This window comes from Bacillus rossius, assembly GCF_032445375.1.
Source record: "Bacillus rossius redtenbacheri isolate Brsri chromosome 4 unlocalized genomic scaffold, Brsri_v3 Brsri_v3_scf4_1, whole genome shotgun sequence".
Lineage (NCBI taxonomy): Eukaryota > Metazoa > Arthropoda > Insecta > Phasmatodea > Bacillidae > Bacillus > Bacillus rossius.
The window spans coordinates 19,610,780-19,634,158 of NW_026962010.1; the positions used below are offsets into that span (position 1 = coordinate 19,610,780).

A 23,379-nucleotide genomic window follows, 5' to 3' on the forward strand; every position below is an offset into this window, starting at 1 on the left:
CTACGTTGTAAGGAACCAGAATGGAAGAGAAGTGAGAAGAAATGAAACACACATAAAAGCGTCTTCAAAAACAGAAGAAAGTGAAAGACATCAAGAAGTCATATTGCCAATAAACAGCGAAGAAAAGGAAGGAAGAAGTAAAGAACATCACAGGAGAGCTCAGGAAACATCAGACGGTGTAACAAATGGTTTTGCAGGCTTCGAAGTGAATACTTATAAAGACCATGTAGTGAATGATGAAAATGGTAGTGCAAATAGACAATCATATAAATTTAGTTTAATGGAAGCTGACAGGAGTGTAGGGTGCACTAGAATGCAAGATACTTCTATCAAACCAGCTGGTGTTAACAGAACAACAGTAACAAGATCAGGGAGAGTTATAAATCCTCCCAAGAGGTTGAACATGTAATGTATGTACAGTGTATTTGACAAACAACTTTGAAAGGGGAGATGTTGTAGTGTAGTCATGAAGTTGGTGCCACTGTAAGACAGTTGTGATGATGGTGTCATGGAGCTAGGATAAACACGGAGTGGTAACAGATAATAAATAGAATAGAAGCAGTGTATGTGATATTATTATATGTCTGCCCTTACCCTGAATGGGCACTAAAACAACTACATCAATTGAGACTGAGCTTTATAAGATGTCAGGGCTGTTATCTATAGGCCTACGTGGTGCATTAAATATTGCTTTACTCTTCTGAATGAAGTGTCTTACAGGCAGCAAAACAAATACAAACATCCAACTTTAAGGAACAAAAATGAAAGATTGAAATAATACTATGAGAAACAAACAGAATAATGAAACAGTAATTGTAATGAAAAATAAATATTAAACTATGCCGGTATTTAAAAATATAAACTTTGGAAATCATGTTAGCAATTAATTGCTTTACCAAATAGCATTTAACATTCTGAATAATTATGTGGAAATACCACAGAGTTATTTATTTTTTATTTTGTTTTTTAAAGTTTATAAATATGTAGTCACAAAAACAAAATTGCTAAGATATTTGTTTATTTTAAGTTTAAACATTTTGTTACATTGTATTTTACAAATACATAATTGCAAAATAAATAATATACAAAAATATTTTCAGTTATCATAAAACTTTATACAGAAACATATTACAGCTTTTTTTAAGGAAAATTTTCTTTATTAACCATTGATAAAAAAAATCAGTTTATAGCAAAAAAAATAGTATACCTGATGTGATGTTTCTATATGTGATCACAGACAATAAAATTTACAATTATAAATTGTATCCAATTAACACCATAATTACTTGCAGTTTAGTGAAAGGATTTTATCGTGCACTTGCTGTACAGATAAAATATTGTGTAGCAAAGAAGTGAACATGGCCAAGAGCTACGAGAGTGCTAATGCGTGTTAACTGGCAACACTGTACAGCCTCTGATTTGGCAACAGTTGCAGTGACATCACCACCTTTCCTCCCCCCTCCCTCTTTTTCCAGAACCATCAACCACCACTCAGGTGACTTCATGTTGCGAGACAACAATTTAAGACATGTTTTACAAGGGTTGGGGAGGGAGGAAATCAGGTTAGATTGATTTCAATGTGAGAACATAGGATTCTGGGATTTTAACAGAACAACACAGCAGAACAAGAAAACTTTCAGCCAGTTTTTTTTTCCATAAGTATGGAGGTAGGACGCCATCACTTTGTGCGAACTAATAACATGATCACAGCTTTTGAATACGTATCCTGCACGTACTGCTGAAGCTCAACAGATTTTGTAACCAACAGGATTGGCTATTTCCTCAAACCTGAAGTTTAGGTTGTGTTGCTTGCTCTTTAGTTCAGTGCAGGGTATCGGTGCAAACTACTGTAACCTACAGACGTCTGGGTACGCAAGCTTCTTGGTGCTTACGCAAACGTGGCTCCAGACTACAGTTCAAAGAAATTGGTTGTCTGTAAAGTCGGTTTACGGATGATAGTTTAACGTGACAACGTCATAACAAAACATTGATGAAATGATTGCATACTTTTATGAATAAAATTGAATTATTTTTATTGAATTATCATTATTTTGTATGGATACAAAGATGGAGTGAAATGAAATCTACAATTTAATTGATAAATTTACTTTTATTTGCACTCATTAATTGAAATATGTTTATAACTTTAACGAAGAGATTATTTTAACTTTAACTTTTATACATGTTTGCTATTTAACTTCTTCCAATCCGTGTTATTCTGTTAAGGATAGGACGATGATAGGAAAAGGAGGAAACGAATGGGAGTGTTTCAAGTTTAATGTGCCTCAAAAAAGTCAAATTGATGGTTGTTCCAATCGAGTGGAAGAGAGATAGATGCGGCGCAAGCATACAATGAGCGTAACGGTACAATGAGCGTAACGGGACAATGAGTCATCCTTTTTCGTGCTTGCAGCCGGCTTTCATCGATTTATTAGACGTTGTCACGTCAAAAAACATTTATAAGGAGAAGTGCGTAAAATCTTTCACTGCTTGTGAGACATCTGATAGCACGAAAGAAACTTTGATAGCATCTCTTCTCCCTCTCTCGCAGGCCAGAGAGCTGGTAGATTATTTCACAAAAAATGCCAGCCCCTACCCATAATTTATAATTGCTTGGTAATTTTTAAGACGAATCACAAACGTTTCGTAGCACATCTGCATTCTCACTGAATTAGTCACACCATATGAATAGTTTCTTTCAGAAACAACGTAAGTCACTAGTTTGAAACTTCAATGAGCCCATTTCTCTGAGCTTAAGAATGTTGTGAAAAACTTCATTATTGCGGATGTTGTTTCTGCACTTAACGGTTCATACAAAATTACCTATATCTACTATAGCTTCTGTCTAAGATAGCAACACCTGAGCAATGATTTAAAGTTTTTTGTGTTTCAAAACGTAATGGTCAAGCCTGGAGTATTAGGTTGAATTATTTGCGATTAGTTTGACATCGTTTGAGTAAGTTTATAAACCGAAAATAAAGTTATGCTTCTGCTTGATAATAAAATAAACAGGATGCAAATAATAAGAAAGGAATTTGATTATAAACAAAATGGATAACACAGAGCGACCTCAGACAATTTGCTCTAATGTGTAATTGGTGTGTTTTACATGTTCAACTTTTTATTAAGCTTTGTAAAACTGGCCAGAACAAGTGGGGAACAATACACTAAAGGAACTCTGTAATAAATGTAAAATTTTTTTTGATATAGTGTGTAATTTAAGTATTAAAAATATTTTGTGTGCAATTTCTTGATTTATGCAAGTTACATAGCATTAACTGTTTTATGTATTTTAATTTCATTGTAAATAAATATAGTTGAAGTTATTAAAGGAAAAGGCTTTAATTTAGAAACAAAAAAAAGTTAATAGGTAGCATTAATTTATTTCAAAACTCAACTTAGAACTGTTATTTTTCCCTAACAAAAGCTTAAAGATAAATTTAAAGTATCATCAAAAATACATACAAAATGTATAAAACATTTAATGCAACAATTAGAAATGTACTGATATTTTTTGTACTCCCTAATAAAATGATGGTTCAGTCACTTATGTTGTTCCTAAAATAAGCTATTCATATTATATATTTATATTCATATATAGTGTGAATCAAAATTAAAAATGTTCTTGGTAATAATAGCATTCATTACAATTTACCTACTTATCATCTACAAATTATATTATTAACCTGAGTTACATGAATCTGCCCAGACGTGTGGCACTGACACAGTAATTAACAAGTAAATAGTATGGTAAATCATGATTCACACAAACCGGAATAAATACGTTCCTTACATTATACTTTCTTATATTCTACGCAAAAAAAAAACAACATATTCTATGTTAGATAAGATTAATACTACATGTACATATCAGAACTTATAAACCATGTACAGTCCTCAGTTACCAACAATCACCTGATATTGACTAGGCCTATATATGCTTAACACCTTCAAGCACTATATTATTCTATGTATTAGCAAACACTTTAATTATAAACTTTAGAAAAATATATTTTACAGTCATTCCATCATCTTACATCTTGGCTTATGAACCTAATCACTAACATATATATCATATTATAAATACTAATCAGTCAAAACAAACAAAAGAGCTTGATCTTCAAGACCTTTGGAAATGAGTTGGCACTTTTTAATGTTATTTTTACCTTCATTGTAGTTCTCTCAACAAACTCACTCACATGGCAATGTTAATAATATTACACGTGCCACATGAAAAATTATAATACCTAGTAGTTCTTTATCAAATTAAGTTTACGTAAGATAGCCATTACAAATAGTAAACTCACTTTTATATTTTGAACGAAGTAATAAGCTTTTAAACTATGTCAATGTGTGTAAATTGTTGAACTGCTGGGTGCTTTGGGCCTGAAAAAGGTTACGATACAGTAAACTCCCTATTATCCGCGCATGCTACGAAAAAATACAGCACATATGTAAATCTGTATTTTATTACAAGTGAGCAAATTTGAACTCTTCCGACAAGTGTATTGTGTGCAGTATACAGTAAAACGCCACAGGCCCTCTCGGAACTCACGCAGTAGGCTGGCATGCGTTGCAATTTTTGTCTCTGTCGCACTTTGTTTCTAGTCGTATGGTTGAGCACTTTTATATTTACATTACTGAAATGTATTGTATGTTAATTATTCAGTAAAATACTAACATTTTATCATCATTTAAAAATTTTTTACTATTAATTGTAACTTTTACTGTGCATAAATTTTTAGATCTTTAAGTTAAAATTAATGTTTCCTTTTTTGTTTTTCATTTTAGGCTCTTTAGCGGATTATCCGCGATATTCACTATCCGCGGTGGCCCTGCCACTTACTTTCGCGGATAATCTGGAGTGTACTGTACTTGCGTATAATTATTACTTGAGGCTGATGGTCAGTAGGTGTACGATGCATGAATCGGTACACCACTGTCGGGACCACTGCTGAACCAGCAAGGCCTGAAGGTCGCGAAGCACGCCGGCAAGTGACGGGCGGTGGGTTGGGGGAGCCAGGCGGCGCGTCACTGGCGGTCCGTGAAGGAGAAGCTCACCGGCCCCGCGGGCGACAGGAAGAACTCGAACTGCAGCTCCAGCTCCCCCTCGAAGCCGATGTGGAACTCTTGAATCAGCTGAGGGCACGACGCATTCGTGTTGGAAGAGACACTGCATTGTTCTGAATATATGATGCATGAAAGATTTAAAAACAAACATGTTTGGAATTATAAAATGTACAAAAAATTTCTTTGTTTCTTTATCACTAGGGACAAGATTTTATAGCTTAATTTTTATAAATTCATTTTATTCTTAAAAATAGTTTGTTTTCAACAAGTAATTTACTACAATATTTCTTAACGCCAATTTCACCAAAATAGTGGCATTTTATCTGATATGTGGTGTAGGTACTTTAACAATAATAAAACTTGTAATATGTATTTCATGGACAGAACTATTTGAAATAAATATAAATCTGCAAGTGATTTTGTGTTCGGAAAATGCATACAGCAGATGTCACAAATGTAAAAATGAGTTACTGATCACAGATTCAACCTCAAATAAAGTAAAAAAAAATTTTTTTACAATATATTTAGATGCAACATGGTTCAAGCTGACAAATTTAAGTTTGTTGAATTTAATAAATTAAAATTAAAATTTTTGTTTTTTAAGTTGAGTTTTGCTAAAAATGCTGATTAAATTCATGATTTTGATTGAATTTCAATACATTATGGTGTATTAACTTGCATTTAAGTGTTTAATGGTGCATTGACATTCTTTATGCTGTTATTTCAGTTTTATCGCAATTCACCATGTAATCATGTCCCTACTTATCACTTATTTCCTATAAGTATATAACTAACTCATGCCATTGCCTCTTAACTGATTCTACTCACCTTGTTGCTAACTGCCTGTAACTATGACCATCAGGAAGGAAGGGGGAGGGGCGGGAGGTGGGCATGTTTCCGGGGCTCGGTCACCCGGAAGTGCCCAGTTACATTTCAAGACTTTTTTATGCGTTGACCCACCCTGATAGCAGGACAAAAATTACAATATAGAAACTAAGACATCATATTTACAGTCATGGCCATGGATACAAGAGGGGAGGGGGCACCAGGGGCAAGTGACCCCCCCCCCCCCCTTAAAAACCAGTTGTCTGCTACATTAATATTGCCGACAAAAATGATTGTTTCTGAAAGCAATAAAAAAATTTTTAATATATTTAATGAATTTCTTGTAGAAACATAAAATCTGGTGGTTGGAAGTTATGTGTAGTGTGAGTAGATTAAATACAAATTTAGTAATTTTAAGACATTTTTTCTCTGGCTATTCTGAAATCCTAGAGTGCCCCCTCCGATGTGAACCTCTGGATCCGTCACTGGTCATGGCCGCAGTAACTTTGTATAAGCATATCAGCTTGGAAGAAAGTTATGATAACAGACCACAAGAATATAAAGTATTTTGTTTCATCTTAAATGAAGAGGAAGCTTGTACATCGTTTGGCGGCTGAATGCTAACAATTTGATAAGGCAATGAAAAATCTGCCGGCCACGGCCGGTGGATGTTGTGCGAGTAAGATGTTATTTCAAGATAATGAGCAGGACAGCTTCAGTTGCAGCCAGTAACGCAGACTTATGTACACTACTTGATTTGTCTACCTTTTTCATTCAGTTTAAGCGTGTTACAGTGGGCACAACGCACACATACAGCTGGCAAAGAATAATTGTGTTAAATATATGTATATATAATGTGTGAATTTATTTTCGATCCAGTTTTCTCCAGTTTGCTTGGAATATGAATTAAATGACCTGTAAGTACGCAGATCCCGAAATATCACGCAAGAAACGGTGGTGTGTATCTCTGAACATGTAGATAATGAATAGGATAACTTAAAAAAAAATTTGTTACATGACATATTACATATACGATATACATTGATTCTAATTTTGTTCAGATCTAGAAATATGAGAACAGATTAGTTAAGCTCATCAATACATGCCACTTTTTTAATTTATATTTTTATTTAAAAATGCAAGTCACGTAAAATAAAATGTGCTGAATTTTTCCAGGGAATCATGGAATACAGACATAAATCAGGTGCTCAAAAGTTGAAAGAAAAGCATCAAAAAGAAGAAAATGTTAACAAAGGTAAGACAAACTGATTTAATATTTGGTTTTTGCCATCTATCGCAGATGAAAAACAAAGTAAGGAGATAAATAATTCATTCAAAATTCCCCATTGTCTCAAGATTTGAACTCATTGTTATGTAGGCCTACTGATGTTCAAACTATGTCAAGTGCTGAGATAGCTATGACTGTTATAGACTTGCCAGATAAGTTATCTCTACCACTGAAACAAAACTACATAATCGAAGCAGGTAACTCTCATAATAGTAATAGTGTTAATCAAGTTGAAGGTGTGGAAACTGACAATTTTGACGTTGGATTTCTTACATCTGTGACAATGATCAATAAATAAATGGAGCAAGCTATTTTAAGAGGACCCCAGTTGCATCCAAACTCATTAGGTAGGTACCCCCCGACGCTACTTCACGTGCATTTCCTTTGTCTCAGCTTAAGTGCGAACTGCCAGACAACGAAACTGTACCAAGAGACTGGCTGGTTTGGGGTGATAGCAGACAAGCATTTTTTGTTTTCCTTGCAGATTATTTTCAGATCAACCATAATCAGTTCGGTCTCGATTTGCATCTTTATCGGCCATTCCAAAGATTTTAAATGGAAAAAGTTGTACAATGAAATCCCTGAACACCAAAACAGCAAAAGCCACAAAGAATGTTACTTAAAGTGAGAGAATTTAGAAATTCATCTTGGTCACTTAAAACACATATTTCAAAACTTGGAGAAACAAATAGCAAATGAATCAAGTTTTGGAAACAGGTTTTGCAGCATTTAACTTTATGCAACCTTATTTCTCAGTGAACATGGCCTGCCATTGAGAGGGGATCCAAAATATGGAAATTGTTTAGGATTTATTTAACTGTTGAGTCATTACGATCCTTTACTAGCAATTCAAGGTGATGTAGTTCGAGAGTCTCAGAAATCTGGCAAAAGGCTACAATGTCATTATTTATCTGGAGAGATTCAAAACAAATTCATTTCTTGCTGTGCTCAATATGCTAGCTTGGCAATTCTTAGTTATCTCTTACTTAAATTTTGGGTCTCTTTTGTAGGTTAAATTTTTTCAAGAGAAGTTAAGGACTTGATTAGGGTATATACCTCGCAGTTAAAGGAGCCTAAATGTGGTGATTGTATACATCAGTACCTAATTAATAGCAGTAATAGCTAAACAAGCCTAAATCAAAATATGGTGAGTTTTGTTTTATTAGAGATTACTTATTTGAAACTTTCTTTTCTTTTGAACCATGACATCACCTCAGTGGCAAAGGGTGAATTTCAAAGTGGGGGAACCAAGTATGTTCACTGTCACCCCCTATTATGGTGGGGGGGTCCGGGGGTCCTCCCCCGGAAAAATTTGATTTTAAGGTGCAAATTGGTGCTATTTAAGCGGTTTAACGTATCTCTTTTGTAGGAAATTTTATGCTCTTTAATTTTGTATCAAAATGTTTTTTTTTGTTAAAACCCATAGTTTGGAAAATACTTAAGCAAAAGCTATGAATTGTACCTTTAAAAAGCCATCCCACCTCTCGTTCACCACCGACCAATGGGTCTATTAGTATGTTTTCATCTATTTTTCTTTTGTTGCCTCGACTAATAAGGCGGCTTTCGCAGCAAAACAATTTTAAGTGTCGATGAAAGCTAGGCCTAAGAGTTTCTCTTCAAAATGTTAAGTCAACATTTCCTATATTATAATAAAATTAAAAAGCTGGTATGACTAAAACTTGAGCAATCGTCGTTACACGAAGCAAGATATTTTAATCAGTGAAACAGTGAAAGATACGCTCGGAAACACATCACCAGCATACCTATATCAAAATTCACGAAATTATGATTTTGGTAGTCACTTTCAAGCATGAGCATGTATGGTCATTTTATTAGGCTATTTCGCTTATTAGATTTGAAGTGTCTTTTGCAATGCACACCGCTTGATTTAGCATTTGTTACCATACACGATATGTCTGTGGGTCTACCTTGCAAAATTAAAACTCGTTTTTGTTCGAAACTTTTAGCACCAAAAGATGAAACAAGTAAATTTTCTAGAGCTGTAGCAAACCGTATGTACTCGGTACTGAGTAACGGGTGCGCCATCTAGTACCGAGTAACGAAACATTACACACGACTGCATCTCGTTACTCGCAGTTTTCGTATGTTTTACGCATGCGCGCGCATATTCGATGAATTTACGTTACAAAGAACGACGTTTGTTTATTAAGTAAAGTATAATTTGGAAATTCGTCGTTCAAGTTTTTTTACTGTTTATTAAAGGTATTGTGTGTGTAGACAAAGTTTGAGATTGGAACAAAAACAACATAAGAAAGTATTTTTTACAAATGAGAAATATGTATGTTTTTGTTTTTTAGTATCGCGTATTTTCACGTTTTTTTTGTTCTTATCTTAAAAGAGATAATATAATAAAGCCGCTCTAATGAGATTTAATTGTTTCTTGGCTAACAAAAACTGTTAATTATCAAATATTGTTAATTGTATATAATCTATTTATTATTATTTACGCGACGTCATCCTGTACGCGTACGCAATACGACTCGATTCGTTGCTGCAACATAACATAGCATGTTATGCGGTATCAGAAGTAACGAGTAACGCAACGATACGATAGTAACGAGTACTAATTGATATAGTAACGAATACATACGGATACGCTTTTTTCGTTACTTTTACACCTCTAAAATTTTCTACCACGCAGTCACAAGCGCGTCTGTTTCCTGCCGCTCCCTCCCCTACTGCGACAGCCTCGTCCCACCGCACTCCCCTTAAAATCCCCTCCATGGCCAAGGCCCGCAGAATAGACTGTTGGTTCCCTTGGCCAAGCCTACCGCAATGAGCGAGTTCAACAATGCTGTAGCTATGTGGCCACTTTTGAATTTGACGAAACTCTTCACCAAAAACTTGTGACGTAATTAAGTATTATAAAGTACGTATTCTTAATGTAGTAAATCTGCTTTCAGGCTGTCAGGCGAGTTATTTTACGCAACGCGAAGCACACAATTTCTCTAGAGAATACGCCATGCGTCACGCGATGGAACCAGCCGTCTGGCTTGGTTCCCCAGGTCGGAAGCCGAAGCCGAGTGCTCACGGAAACACCCGAAGGCGAAGGCGGAGAGGAGTCGGCCACCAATGAAGGCGCAGAAAGCAATTGTATCCCTGGGGGGGGGGGGGGATGTGGGAGCAGGGAAGGCAGAGAGAGAAAGAGAGGCGTGAGAGAGATGAAGCGATAGCTGAAGTTCAACGCGCGAACGCGCCCACACAAAGTGTGAGGGCGAGCTGTTCAAAAAATACGAGTTGAATTATTTCCGACAGTAGACAAGTAGTAATATATTTATTTTATTTATTTGTCAGCAGTAGGGAACCAATGGTTCCCTTGGTTCCATGGAATATTCGCCCCTGCATCACCTATTCAAAAATTTCCTAAAGCATTTAGCGAAAGTTGTAAAAGTTTAAGTCCAACGTTTAAGTTGAGACTGACAAATATTAGTCCAGTTACCCTGTTATTACCTGTGGCTGCTGGAAAAATCCCCTATTCAGAATAAAATTAATTATAAGTGTATCTTTATGGCCGTATTATAATAGTGGTTGATGGAAAACAGAGTATCATTGAGAGAGCAGGTTTTTTTTTTACTATCCTTTAATGTTGCCCAATCATGACATAGGCTTGTTTGGTTCTGAGGAACAGATTTTATAACGGATGGTGCCTCGTATTTAGGTAAATGCAGTACTTCAAGAGGAAATGAAGCCCTGGCTGGGAGACTAGGATACTGGAGTGGATAGTAAGGAAAAATTTTCATTACTAGTGCGCAGTGGCGGATTTAGAGTTTAGAGGGGTGGCATGGGGGGCTGTGCCCCCCCCCCTCCTCCTTTTCCAAAAGGGTAAAATCTGCACTGGATAATACGCCTTCTGAAGTAATAAGCAGGTATTATTATAGGTCCAGACTACCGGAGCACCCCCCTCCCCCGCAAGTTAATCATAAGTCCGCCCCTGCTAGTGTGTGTACAGCCAGGTTTCAGTGGCGTCTCGTCAGGGCAAGCAAGGCAAGCAGTGCTTGCCCAGGCAGTTTCCAGACATTGTATTTTTTAAATAAATATTTTATTCAGAATAGTATTTTACTTTGGCTCGTGCAGTTAGGTGTATGTATTTTTTACACTATATTCTTGGGACCCAATACTGTGCGCTGTGCGCTATAAAAAAAGAACTCGTTGACACAAAAACATGTTGTTTTAGAAGCGTTGCTAGGTTTAGAAGCGCTGGTAGGATCGCTTTCAGCAAGAAGGCTGCCGCAGTAGTTTCCTTTCGGAAGGGGGGTGGCATGGTACAAAGGTTCAGGGAGGGGATTGGCTGGAAAAATACGCGGTAGAAGCTACGAAGGTAACGCTTTCTTGCCGAACTGGAGCGAACATGGCCGAAGCAGACGGTGGAATTTTTCCGCCGACTGCTTCGGCTATGTCCGGTACAGTTCGGCACGGCAGGTGGCGATGTCGCGTTTCAGTCGGTGGTCGTCTCTCGGGGCGCGCGCATCTCTCCCGCGGGCTGTTGGCTGGCAGTGCGTGGGGGATTTGTGGGCGTACGATGATACTACACTCCCACTTAGTATATAAGTAATGTAGAGTAGGTATTTTTCTATCAGAATAATGTAAGTCAATCATTATTTTTCAAAAATAATGTATTTAAAAAAAATGTCAATTTTTCTACCTGTGGAATAGTCAATGTTCAGTTAAGAAAACTACTTAAATAGCACCATTTTGTACCTTGAAATCCATATTTTCCCGGCGGAGGGCACCCAGACCCCCCCCCCCCCCCCCCCCCCAACCTCATCATGTTTTGGTGTGAACGGAGTTATTGCTTCCCCTCATGTAAACCTCACGCCTCGCCACTGCCAGGTTTAGAACTTGTGTAGTACCGAAATGTGTAGCCATGTGAAATGATGGAATGCCTACATCTACTGCCAAGTGTGTAGTCATGTGTAGCGCTGTGCAGTTAAATGCTTGTGCGGGTAGCCATGTGTCAGTGTAGCAGAATCACTATCTGGAGCCAACTAGGCGGCAGCCCATTGTTTGACTGTATTCATTTTGGTGGTCTAATATCAGTTTGTAGCCAAGATGATAGCCGAATATACATTTAGTATGACTGCTCTAGGTCTTGTGGTTTTGTCTACGTCGGTCATGGTCAATTTTTTCGAGAGCCAGAATTATTTTTGAAATTTATTTGGGAGCCAGAATTAATTTTTAATTTATTACACCTTTTTCTTAATTTCTTTTTTTTTAATCTGCAGTGTGACCAGTAAATATAATATATGCCATAAGATGAAGTAAAGAAAAATAATTCTTTTAAAATAGTATTTTCTACGTATGTATATACATAGTTCCAAGCTAATTATTCTTATAATTATACTAGCTAATGCCCAGAATGTGCTGAAATGCCTATTTTTTTATATTTTTTTTTTATTTTCTTGAAGCAGGACACACATTCAAAGCATCTCTCTGTCTCTAACTCTATCTAATTCCTAGCTCTTTATGTATATCTCTATATTTCTATCGCTTTATCTTGTTACAGTGGTGTAGCCAGGATTTGTGTATGGGGGGGTGTTAAGAAGCATGGCCCCCCGTATTAAAGCGGGGGGCTGGGTGTCCTCCCCCGGGAAAATTTGGATTTTAAGGTGTAAAATAGTGCTAATTTAGCAGTTTTTGGTACTTAAATTTAAATATTCTAATAGTAAAAATTTTATTAATTTTAATATGAAATATGTTTGAGTGATGAATAAGAAATTATTCAAGGTTTTGTTTCTAGGAGGGGGGGGGGGGGGGTTTAACCCCTGAAACCCCCCCCCCCTGGCTTCGCCCCAGTCTTGTTATCTACTATTTATAACTCTATCTCTCTATATCTTTATATATATATATATACCCCACACTCTTTTTATCTCTCTGCCTCCTCTACACACCTATTTCAATACACATATCTCTATACAGCTGTATAAATGTCACTCTATAGAAAATTAAAAAAATATATTAAAAATTTATTTTTTACCTAAGTATCTCTATTTTTATCTATCTTTTTACCTGTCACAGATGTGTCATAGGTATATAAAAACATGCACGTATTCAAATGCAACGTTGTATCAAAAATTTCAAAGCTATCTGTGAAGAACTTTCTGAGATTTAAGATTTTGAACGAACAAACATTTACATTTTTATTTATATAGTTATATAATGTTTTATATTTTCTTTTCAGAGTTATTAGATTTCTGAACACCAGGGGCGCAACAACAGGGGGGGGGGGGGCAAGGGTATTTCCCCCCCCCCCCCCCCTGAAACCTTGAAGTGGGGGCAAACAGGGGGCAAAGAAAGTGCTGTGTAACCAATTATTATATAATAAAACTGCTTAAATAGCACCATTTTCCACCTTGAAAATACAAATTTTCCCGGGGGAGGACCCCCGGACCACCCGCTTCAATAGGGGGGATCACGATGATTCTTAATAAAAAGGTATATTTCCCTCCCCTTTTGTAAATTTAGTTGTTGCGCCCCTGCTGAGCACTACCTGTTGATAACAGACTCTCAACATGTGCGTGCAGGAGCGGGGCTCACCTTGGCCAGCAGCAGCCTCAGCTCCTGGTCCACGAAGCCCTTGCCCGGGCACATGCGCTTGCCGTAGCCGAACGGCACCACGGGGATGCTCCCCGCCGCCGCGAACCTGCCGTCCGGGGACAGCCAGCGCTCGGGCCGGAACTGCTCCGGCGCCGCGAAGTGGCGCTCCTCCTGCCCCGCCAGCCACGTGTGGCACAGCACCACCGTCTGCGGGCACGCCACGTCGCTCGCAGTCTTACCACAGCGGCCCCCGCCAGGGGCGCCGGCGCAGGGAAGGGGGGGGGTTCAATTTAGTCGCCATCTTGGAAATCCGTAATTTTTATACTAGAGATTCGAGAAAAATTCCAAAATTCATCAAAAAAATTTACTTATTAGAATACTGATTGATTAGTTCAAAACAGTTAAGAGCAAAAAAAAAACATTAGATCCTTCCTCCACAGAAGCCACCTACAGAATGACCTACCGCCACCAATATAAAGGTACATATATATCGTCATATATATTGTATATATATATATAAATGTGTGGAGGTTTTGCAGCCACGACTGTTTCGCGGTTACTGAACCCTCCCCCTCTCATTTAATCCAAGAGGGGCCGCCATTTTCAAGTCTGGCCAGGGGCGCCAGTCACCTTAGCTACGTCACTGGGCTTACATGGTTCCATGCTAGAGTGATACGTGTATCACGTGGAAGAAATGCAGAATTTCATTTCATTGTGGTCGTAAAGGAGGGGAGGGGGGGAAATTATGGATATTTTAGGAGTTTGGTGAGGGAGGCTATATGACACCTCCCTTCCACTCCATCTCCTCCCCTCTACGTACGCCCCTGAGCACACGAGGAACCTAATAAAACCAAAAACAACAACATAATAAATAATACTAGAATAGAAACAAATAAATCTGCCCAATGCAATCCCAAAAAAAAAAAAATATGCATACACGAGGAAGTTATGCAACAGTTTTTATGCTCAAATCACAATTGTACTTCTTAAATATTTATGTAGTTAACATAACTTAAACAACATTTTAATTTTACATGCGTAAAATAAAAAAATCCGAAAAGATGCACAATTGTGGATTATTCAGGCATCTGATTGAGCTTGTAAATAGTAGGTAACACCAGGGCCGCAACTAGATTCTCAGAGTGGCTGCCCAGATAGTAAACAAAGGCAGTAAAAAAAAGGACTTTTGGCAATCGTACACATATTGTGTTACACTTTCCATTGTCATGTTAGTTGAACCTGCTCTGTGCCTTTCTGCTAGTTATTAAATATTTTTCATTGAAAACTGTTTTAGTTGTAAACTTATGAAATGATGTCATTGTCATAAAACAAAAACAAAAAATGAATAAATTTTTGCCTTTAAGCTTTGAAAATCACATTATTAACATTTTGTTGTTCTACCCATAGGATAGTGTACAGAACTAACTTTCTAGGTTATTTAATACATATTGCTTCTGGCTACTTTGTTACAAATAAGTAAGTTTAATTTCTCTCAGAATCTAGCATAATCTTCAGACTAGAGCCAGCTATAAGAAGACATGTCGCTTCTCCGTGTATCCAAAACTAACCGCTCACTTCACGTTGGAGAAAACACCTTGTCTTTAGGTGAACTATTTGGAAGTGATTGGCCAGGTTTTCCACTTGCTAGCCCACGACTTGCTCGTCCCTGATAACGGATGCAGGTAATGCGGTCAACCAGTAGCGGATCCAGAGGGGGGGGCTAAGGGGCTCAAGCCCCCTCCAAAAGCATCTGGGTCCACTATCGTTTTAGTGTTTGCCTTGATAAAGCCTAGACTCAGCTGGGTCAAGCCCCTCCCAAACCAAAATCCTAGATCCGCCACTGTGGTCAACTTATACAGAATCATATACTTAGTGTTATAATATGTGTTTTTAAATTTTTCAGGTTAATTTTGTTTTGATCTATCTACTGGACTGCAAATTTTAGTTTGAAAAATACTTAAAAATTAGTGGCACCTTCTAAATGCTACAGAGAACCAATAAAAGGTTCCATTTCTTTGAGACCATGTTGGTTCCAACACAATTTTCCCGGCTAATAAATGATATGTATTTTTAAAGTTGTGATTATATCTTCTTATTAGGTACTACTCAAAATTACAAAATGTATTCTTCCCTACCATAAAGTTCCCATTGGCTCACCAATACGCATAGTACTCTCCCCATGTTTGTGAAAATTTAATATATTCAGATGCATATTGCTACACATGGGTCCGCCAACTTGACAACTTCGGCTCATGCCTATAGAAGTTTATGTATGCATGAGCATTGGACTTTCAACGTGTTAAATTTCTGCTGTGTAACGCACCCTTATTTCTTTGCATTTCTGGTGTGTACTAGAATTTTTGTACATTTATCACACTTGGCATTATTTTTAAGAATTCACCATTAAATTTTGTGTCAAAGATTTGTATTATAAGTTTATTCACAAGATGAAACCTCGTGAATTTGCTCATTAACAAGATAAGATGCTTACATATTACTGGTGAGTACTGAAAGACTAACACACATTTTTTTTTTCGCCTTCAATAAAATGGGTGCTGATATTATGGAGGTTTCATTTCAAATAATTTTTTGATGATTATTTTAACTACTATTCTGTCAAATCAATATTTCTCGTAAGTGGTTTATTCCTCTGGGGTCACGGCTTCTTGCACGGTTATGGAGGGGAGTCACGCCCACCGCCATGCAGTGAGCGACAACAGAAGGAAGGGGGGAGGGGATACTCACCCCAGCTGGTAACAGATGGCCGCTCAGTTCCATGTCTGTCTCCAGTATCCTGGCGATGGAGATGGCTGCCGGCAGAAGTCTGCAACACCACAGCACACGTCACCACCGCGACTTGTATCAGGAACACACACGTCCCCTGATAGGAATACATCTCATCAGCTGAAAGGAACTGTTCATGGGTTGCATCGCTCTTGCCTCATCAGAAGAGCTGGGTAAAATATGCGAGGGCCTACAGGTTAGGCTACTGTGGATTATTGTTTACATCACTGGAAGCCTACTGTGTTCCCTGATATTTCATCCAGTATTTGATATCCCTGTAATAGCATATGTTCAAAAAGGTTTGCTTAATTTTAGACATGTCATGATTTGTTGTAATGCCTTTAACAGATATTAGAGAAATATTTACGAGAAGTATTAAGATTAAAAGGTCAAAAAAATTTTAAAAAAAACCAAATCGTTTTGTGTGAAAAACATAATCTTCATGACCACTTTCTGCCCTACAGACTTACTGAGTCTGTTGCAAATGTCAACAAGTACTCTTAGCAGCAAGTCTAAAGGACTTTAAAACTTTTGCTGCATCCAGTGTTTAAACTCTTAAACTATCGAGAGTAATAGAGAAATAATTATATGGACTCTCAAATACACTGATCCCTAGAGAATGAAATACACATGCGGAAAGTCTTGTGATTTAGCGTACATAACATGTCTCCAAAATTAGAGATATGACATGGTTAGAAACATAATTCCTTAAAAAGTTAAAACAATAACAGAAGAATGAGATTATATTTGACGAGAATAAGCAATCCAGAAGCTGAGAAGTTCTCAAACACATCATTATATGTATGGTACAGTCACAATAATAAATATCCCTTTAGTCTGCACCTCTAAACATATTTTATCCAGCCTCCCCAGAGCAGCAGGGATAGGAGCCTGTGATACTAATTAAGATATAGTTCACCATAGTCCATAGAACTGTGAAATGGTCACTCGGAAAGTTATGTAGGGCCACTCCACACCCAATAATAGTTATTTAAATGTTTGACTAAAACTGAAAGTAGGTATGCTTTTTCACTCATCAATAACATATTTATATAGTGGTGTAGTCAATGACAGTAATAAGTGCCTTAATGTTGAGTCAGTAAGTATGGATTTAAAAAAAAATAGATATTTAGTGCCAGGTCAGGTGAAGAAGATATAATGATACAGGATTTAAAAATGATCTAACAATTGATAACCCAGGAGCGTACACAGAATATCATTTCGCGGATGAGTGTTCATCACTGGATAACCACATGGTAACCCGGAATCCACAGACTCACCATGATTCACAAGCCAATCTCTAACCACTGAGTCTGAAAGGCCATGGCCATTTTTGTTCACTAATTTCAAAATAAGATGGCGTAGATAAGGGTTCCATTAACTGCAGATTTTTTGCAAGTGGGAAGTGTGTTTTGGGTCGTGATTTAACAGTGCCTATGTATCCAGTGGCGTAGCCAGGATTTGTGTATGGGGGGTGTTAAGAAGCATGGCCCCCAGGAAAATTTGGATTTTAAGGTGTAAAATAGTGCTATTTTAGCAGTTTTTGGTTCTTAAATTTAAATATTGTAATGGTAAAAATTTTATTAATTTTAATATGAAATTTGTTTGAGTGATGATTAAGAAATAAATTAAAGATTTGGTGCTAGGGGGGGGGGGTGTTGAACCCCTAACCCCCCCCCCCCCCCCTGGCTACGCCCCTGTAAGTATCCCGACGAGGCTGCAACATCTGGCCGGGGGCGGAGGGGAAGAGGCAGCGCTGCAGTACCTGTAGGACTCGTGGATGCAGGCGCGTAGGTAGGGCGCAGTTCTGAGGCTCTCCGCGGTCAGCGGCCCTAGTGCCTGCAGCTCGAGGAACAGCCGCCGCTGGCAGTCCGGGTGCTTCGCCATCAGGTACAGCAGGAACACCAGGCTGTTGCACATCTGCAACAGGCGCCCGCGCTCGTGGTAGCTCCTCCCGTGTGGCCCCGTGACACTCGACAACCCAGCCTGACTGCAATCAGTTGCTGTGGGTTTGCTATTGTTTTAGACTACCTTAAGCGCTCACACCAATAACATTAGACGTACCAAAAACATACAAATTTTGTGGTTATTTGTGAATATTTCCGGATCCATGCCCGTAGTTACTGATCTTACCACACAGCCAAGGACAAAAGTCTTGTATGACAAACTCTGACCTTGCAAGAATTTGTTCCCAGTGACTGTAATTACTATTTATTATTATTATTATTATTATTATTATTATTTTAGCTTTGAGTTGGTTTCTAAAAGGTTAGCAACCCGATATGCTCTTAAGGTTCCTGAAATTTTAAATCTTTGTATGCACAACCCTCCCATCACATTTTACATTACATTTTATGACAGTGGTCAAGAGTATTAAATAAAAGAGGCTTCTGGCGATGGAGTCGAGTGAGGATTAGGCTTGTGTGTCCGCCATATTGGATTGTGACATCACGGTGGTTAGCTTGGATGACCTTGACCTTTGACCTTGACTTTAACCCTGGTGGTCATTTTCGATTTCACCATTTTGTTTTCCGCCATTTTGGTATCTAACTCCCCACTCCCCAGCATTGAACTTTTCTATTGCAGCCGCCATCTTGAAAATCCGTAATTATTACCAGAATTTAATAGGAAATATTTTAAAATTACTAAAAAATTTAATTAAATTAAAAACATATTTGCATCATAGCATCTTCGTTTCAAACCCGGTTAGGTCATATCCTTCCTCCACAGAAGCCACCGGCAGACTGACCTCCCACCACTAATGCCAAGACAGATATTACGTAAGCCAGTATGAAGTCAAGGTAGCTATTTCGTTTTCGTCTGCTGGAGGCCACATTTTGGATCCGACTTATTGTTTTTATCTGCTAGATGGCACTTCCGCCACATGAGTTTAATTTTTACCCACAGGAGTTCAGGAGTCATTTACTGCCAGGGCGCCTGTCATATTGTTGGATGTCTTGGCCGCTATATTGGAACTCTGTAATTTTTAAGCTAGAAATTCGGGGAAAAAATTTCAAAAATCATCAAAAAAATTCGCTTGTTAAAATAATTATTAATTCTATCGACTCCCATAAGGTATTTTGCGACGATTATCAACGAACATTTTAAACAGCTCATGTTCAATGTCAGAAATACAGACCAGGCATCTCCGAACAACGAGACCAATCATGATCTGACTACAGTCTTGACTAAGCACATTAAACTAAACTATACAGATTCAATAAAAGAAAATAGCACGCAATACACACTGGACACGTAAAATACACACACAAATGACACACAATGAACACGCAATACAAACACAGAACTGCAGTACATGCAGTCACGAGAACTCAGTATTAGTTAGAAATCAGATTTCAAGAAATGAAAACACCACAAAATTACTAATAAAAAATGTATTACATAATTTCTGCAAGTACAAAAAAAAAAACAAGCAAATTACTAGCTTAACTCGATATACAGTAATCTTAGAGTACGAAACAAGTCCTTTCAGTTTATCAGGTCGACTAATTAGTACACCACATTTTTTTATACAGAGAAGATTTTTCGATTTCATTAAAAGGACAGTGGTACATTTAATGCCGTTTTACACTTGGAATATTTGGTAATGCTTTGTCACATAATATACAGTTTGATTCCGATGAATGTTCAATCAGTCCTTTGCAAAACCACATGTGCTTTTTCACGTTTCCGTAGTGTATAAACTGACTACAACAACTGTTGCACTGATATCTAATGCGTTCAGAGTTCTTATTACAATTGTGTATTACGAAATCACGAATTTTCAAGTTTTTTATTTGTCGCAGTACGTACAGTCAGGTGATGGAACACCGCCAGTTGCCGTTTCCTCCATCGTTGTCGCTGGCATAGTTAAATACCGATGTAACACCGGTGAAACATCAGCCACGGAAGTCATCGAGGTCTGCTCTGCTGTCGATGTTGCATGCGTCGACATCTCCTGCAGTGCCGGAAGAGTAGGTGCAACTGTCGACACCGTCACCATCGGGATCTGCGTCGTCGTCGTCTTCGTCACTGTCATCACGGTCTTCCATGTCGATGGCACGTCGTCAAATATGATACAGATGCCAACGAGTTCTCAAGAATAGCCAGATACTGAACTTATGTATCAAACGAGTCAAGCTAGTCGATCCGCACTGCCCCACTTAAAGGGGTGGACTGATAAGTCTCATCGCCTGGGCCTCGCCTATATACTTGCAGCGACAGGTACGATACACGAATCAAAAAAAAAAAAACATTTAGTTTAATTTTTACAAAAAGGTTCTTGCTTGCACTTAACTGATTGTACAGGTTTTGCAATGTCGATTAAGCTATCTAGCCGTGAAAATAGTTTCTTACATTTGATGGACTGAAAAATTATTTTTGTGCATTATTCCGGCATCCACTTAATTCATGTCTGCGAGTGTTTGCTATTGTAGTGAGTGACGTACCACAGTATTTGCACTGGCGCGATTAAAATCCATCGTCCGTTGAATTCTCCGAAGTTGCTGGCAAACCTTCAGCCGATGCAGCTGGTATCACAGATGTCATCGGGATCTCTGACGCCATCGACATCGCTTCCGTCTGGACCTCACTTATATACCCGTGGTTGCTGGTATACTACATGAGTCAAAACAAGGATTTTTTTTTAATTTTTTACTAAATTGAAATGCGAGTATCTTAAAACTCTAGAAATAAAAACACAAGTTCAAATTTTACAAAATTATTTAGTAAATGCATGGCTACATATTAGGTTAAGGCATTAAGCATTCTTGTAAGCAAAGTCCTCAATACTGCACGGACTACCTCGTCGACTCTAGGTACTAGCTCATATATTCCGGATCCAACTGGTTCGCTGGTCTCGGGCGCAGGAACACAGGTATCCGACTGGTCATCTTCAGTGACGAATGCTGCAGTGAAGCATGGATGACGACGTCTGCGACCACGGCAGTGCTTGTTGAGACAAGTACACTGACTGACACACGTCGTTTTGGCGTCTGCGTAGACGCATCGCACGTCGCAATAAGTTACAACACGGCCAAGTTTGGTGTAGCACGTGTAGACGAAGCACTACTTTTTCGATGCTGGCTGGAAGGATTGGGTGCGGTCTCATGTGATAGACGGCACAGTTTCCAGGTTCGCAGCAATCTAGCAGCTGCTTAGTCGGTTCGTAGGACACAGGAAAGTGCTAATACCGCCAGTGTTGAGCGCCTCCATCACAGGCTTCCATATACGTGCGCAGATATCTGGCATCCCAGTAGCTTTACTCGACACTGCTGAAGCTAGGTCTTACACTCACGTACACGTTGGCAGAATGAAACGAAAAAAAAAACTCATATTGCAGGTCAGACCACAAATGAAGGCACAACCCGTTGCACGCCTTTTATATATGCAGGCTCTACTCACATTGCGAGTACCATTTCCGCATTAGCTGCGAGTTGTTACATGCACATACTCTATCAAACATGTCCTGTGGCTGTACGCCATACATTGCACAAAACATGTGCAGGGGACAGCCATAGACGGTCTGCAGGTCTAAAATTTCGGTGGCTCCATCTCAAAACTTGCTGTGCCATTTCTTGTGCTCAGGTCCGTTGACATAAATTATGCCAAGCTGATTCTGCAGTAGCACATCATCTAGAGTGAGTTTCACTTTGTGGTACGGAATTTCACCTTTGTCCCACTCCAGGCCATGGTAATATTTGCATAGCCATTCATGTGAGCATTTGTTTTTTTCATCCAATAGGTAGTTTTCAGGGATATGGGGGTCGGAATGTGCGGGTTCGAGTCCTGCCGTCATCCTCGTAAGTGACGGCAATCTCCTTGAACACGAATCTATTTTGGCTCCGGAAACCTTGCAGGTTGTATTGCAGTAAATCTTGATGATAACAATACTCGGCCGTAACTAAATTAATCTCACAAAATGCATAGTTATTTATGAGAGAATTTTCAAAAGCTTGTCTCGGCAGTTGCAAGTTGCAAGTCTATGATGTTTGAATTTATTCGATCATTCTATTTGGAAACGTCAAACACAATTAACTGTCGGGACCATGTTTTTAAACTATGGGTACTCAGTATCGGTGACTGTCCGGGCCATAGTATGCTTGCTGAAACTTGGCATACATTTGATAGGAAAGAAGAAATATTCTGTTTTCAAAGTTCATGTTCATGTCCACGTATGGGTAGCTTTCGCTGTTATAAAATATATTTTCATTACATATTTAGCTTTTATCGATCACATTGAGATGTCTTCCAGTCTGAAGTCCGACGATAATGTATCTTGATTTTTCCGTAGCGAAGCTGGACTTTACTATACGCTGACTTTGAGGCAAGCCTGTATACGTTCCCAGGCTCCAGGATAGGAATGCTGCGTCAATGTTTTTGCAATTTTCTACTTCTTTGTATGTTCTATCGTGCTGACTTGGACGTGAGGCAGCATCCAATCAATAGACGTAAATTTAGCGAGACTTCCTGTGGGTTTTCTATAGCAGCAACAATTGCAAAAATGTACATGTTGGCTAGAACCAGTACAGGCTCTTGTTTAGAATTAATGATTATATGTTTGTAGTATTCAGCCAATCCAAGAATAATGGACAGAGGAACACAAACTTCTCATTTTCCTTCAGTATAAACAGGCAGCTTGTATTTATCCTCGAGACCCCAGCCTGCCAACTTTCCAGCAGACAGTTCGTTCGGTGTCAGCGAATTGTCATAGCGGATGTTATACCTACATCTCTCCTCTGGTCTATCTCGATGCCATTGAGTACATATGTAATGCACTCGATTAGGTGAAGAATAATATTTTACTTGATATTGTCATCATTGTCAGATGTGTTCCATCTGCCTTTGTCAGAGTACAT

The 23,379-nt window shown here is 38.4% G+C and overlaps 1 protein-coding gene across 2 annotated transcripts in view; it reads right to left on the reverse strand.

Annotated features, from left to right (window-relative positions):
• Nucleotides 1-1,001: 1,001 nt before the first annotated feature.
• Nucleotides 1,002-23,379, reverse strand: part of LOC134541660 (ecdysone 20-monooxygenase) — a 158,099-nt gene continuing 135,721 nt past the window's right edge. For both annotated transcript variants that reach the window (XM_063385261.1, XM_063385262.1), the window contains exons 8-11: nt 18,288-18,442; nt 16,484-16,562; nt 13,739-13,945; nt 1,002-5,139 (exon numbers count right to left, since the gene is read on the reverse strand). In XM_063385261.1, coding sequence (XP_063241331.1) covers nt 5,032-5,139; nt 13,739-13,945; nt 16,484-16,562; nt 18,288-18,442 — 549 coding nt within the window. In that variant the 3' untranslated portion in view covers nt 1,002-5,031. The remainder of the gene's footprint in view (nt 5,140-13,738; nt 13,946-16,483; nt 16,563-18,287; nt 18,443-23,379) is intronic.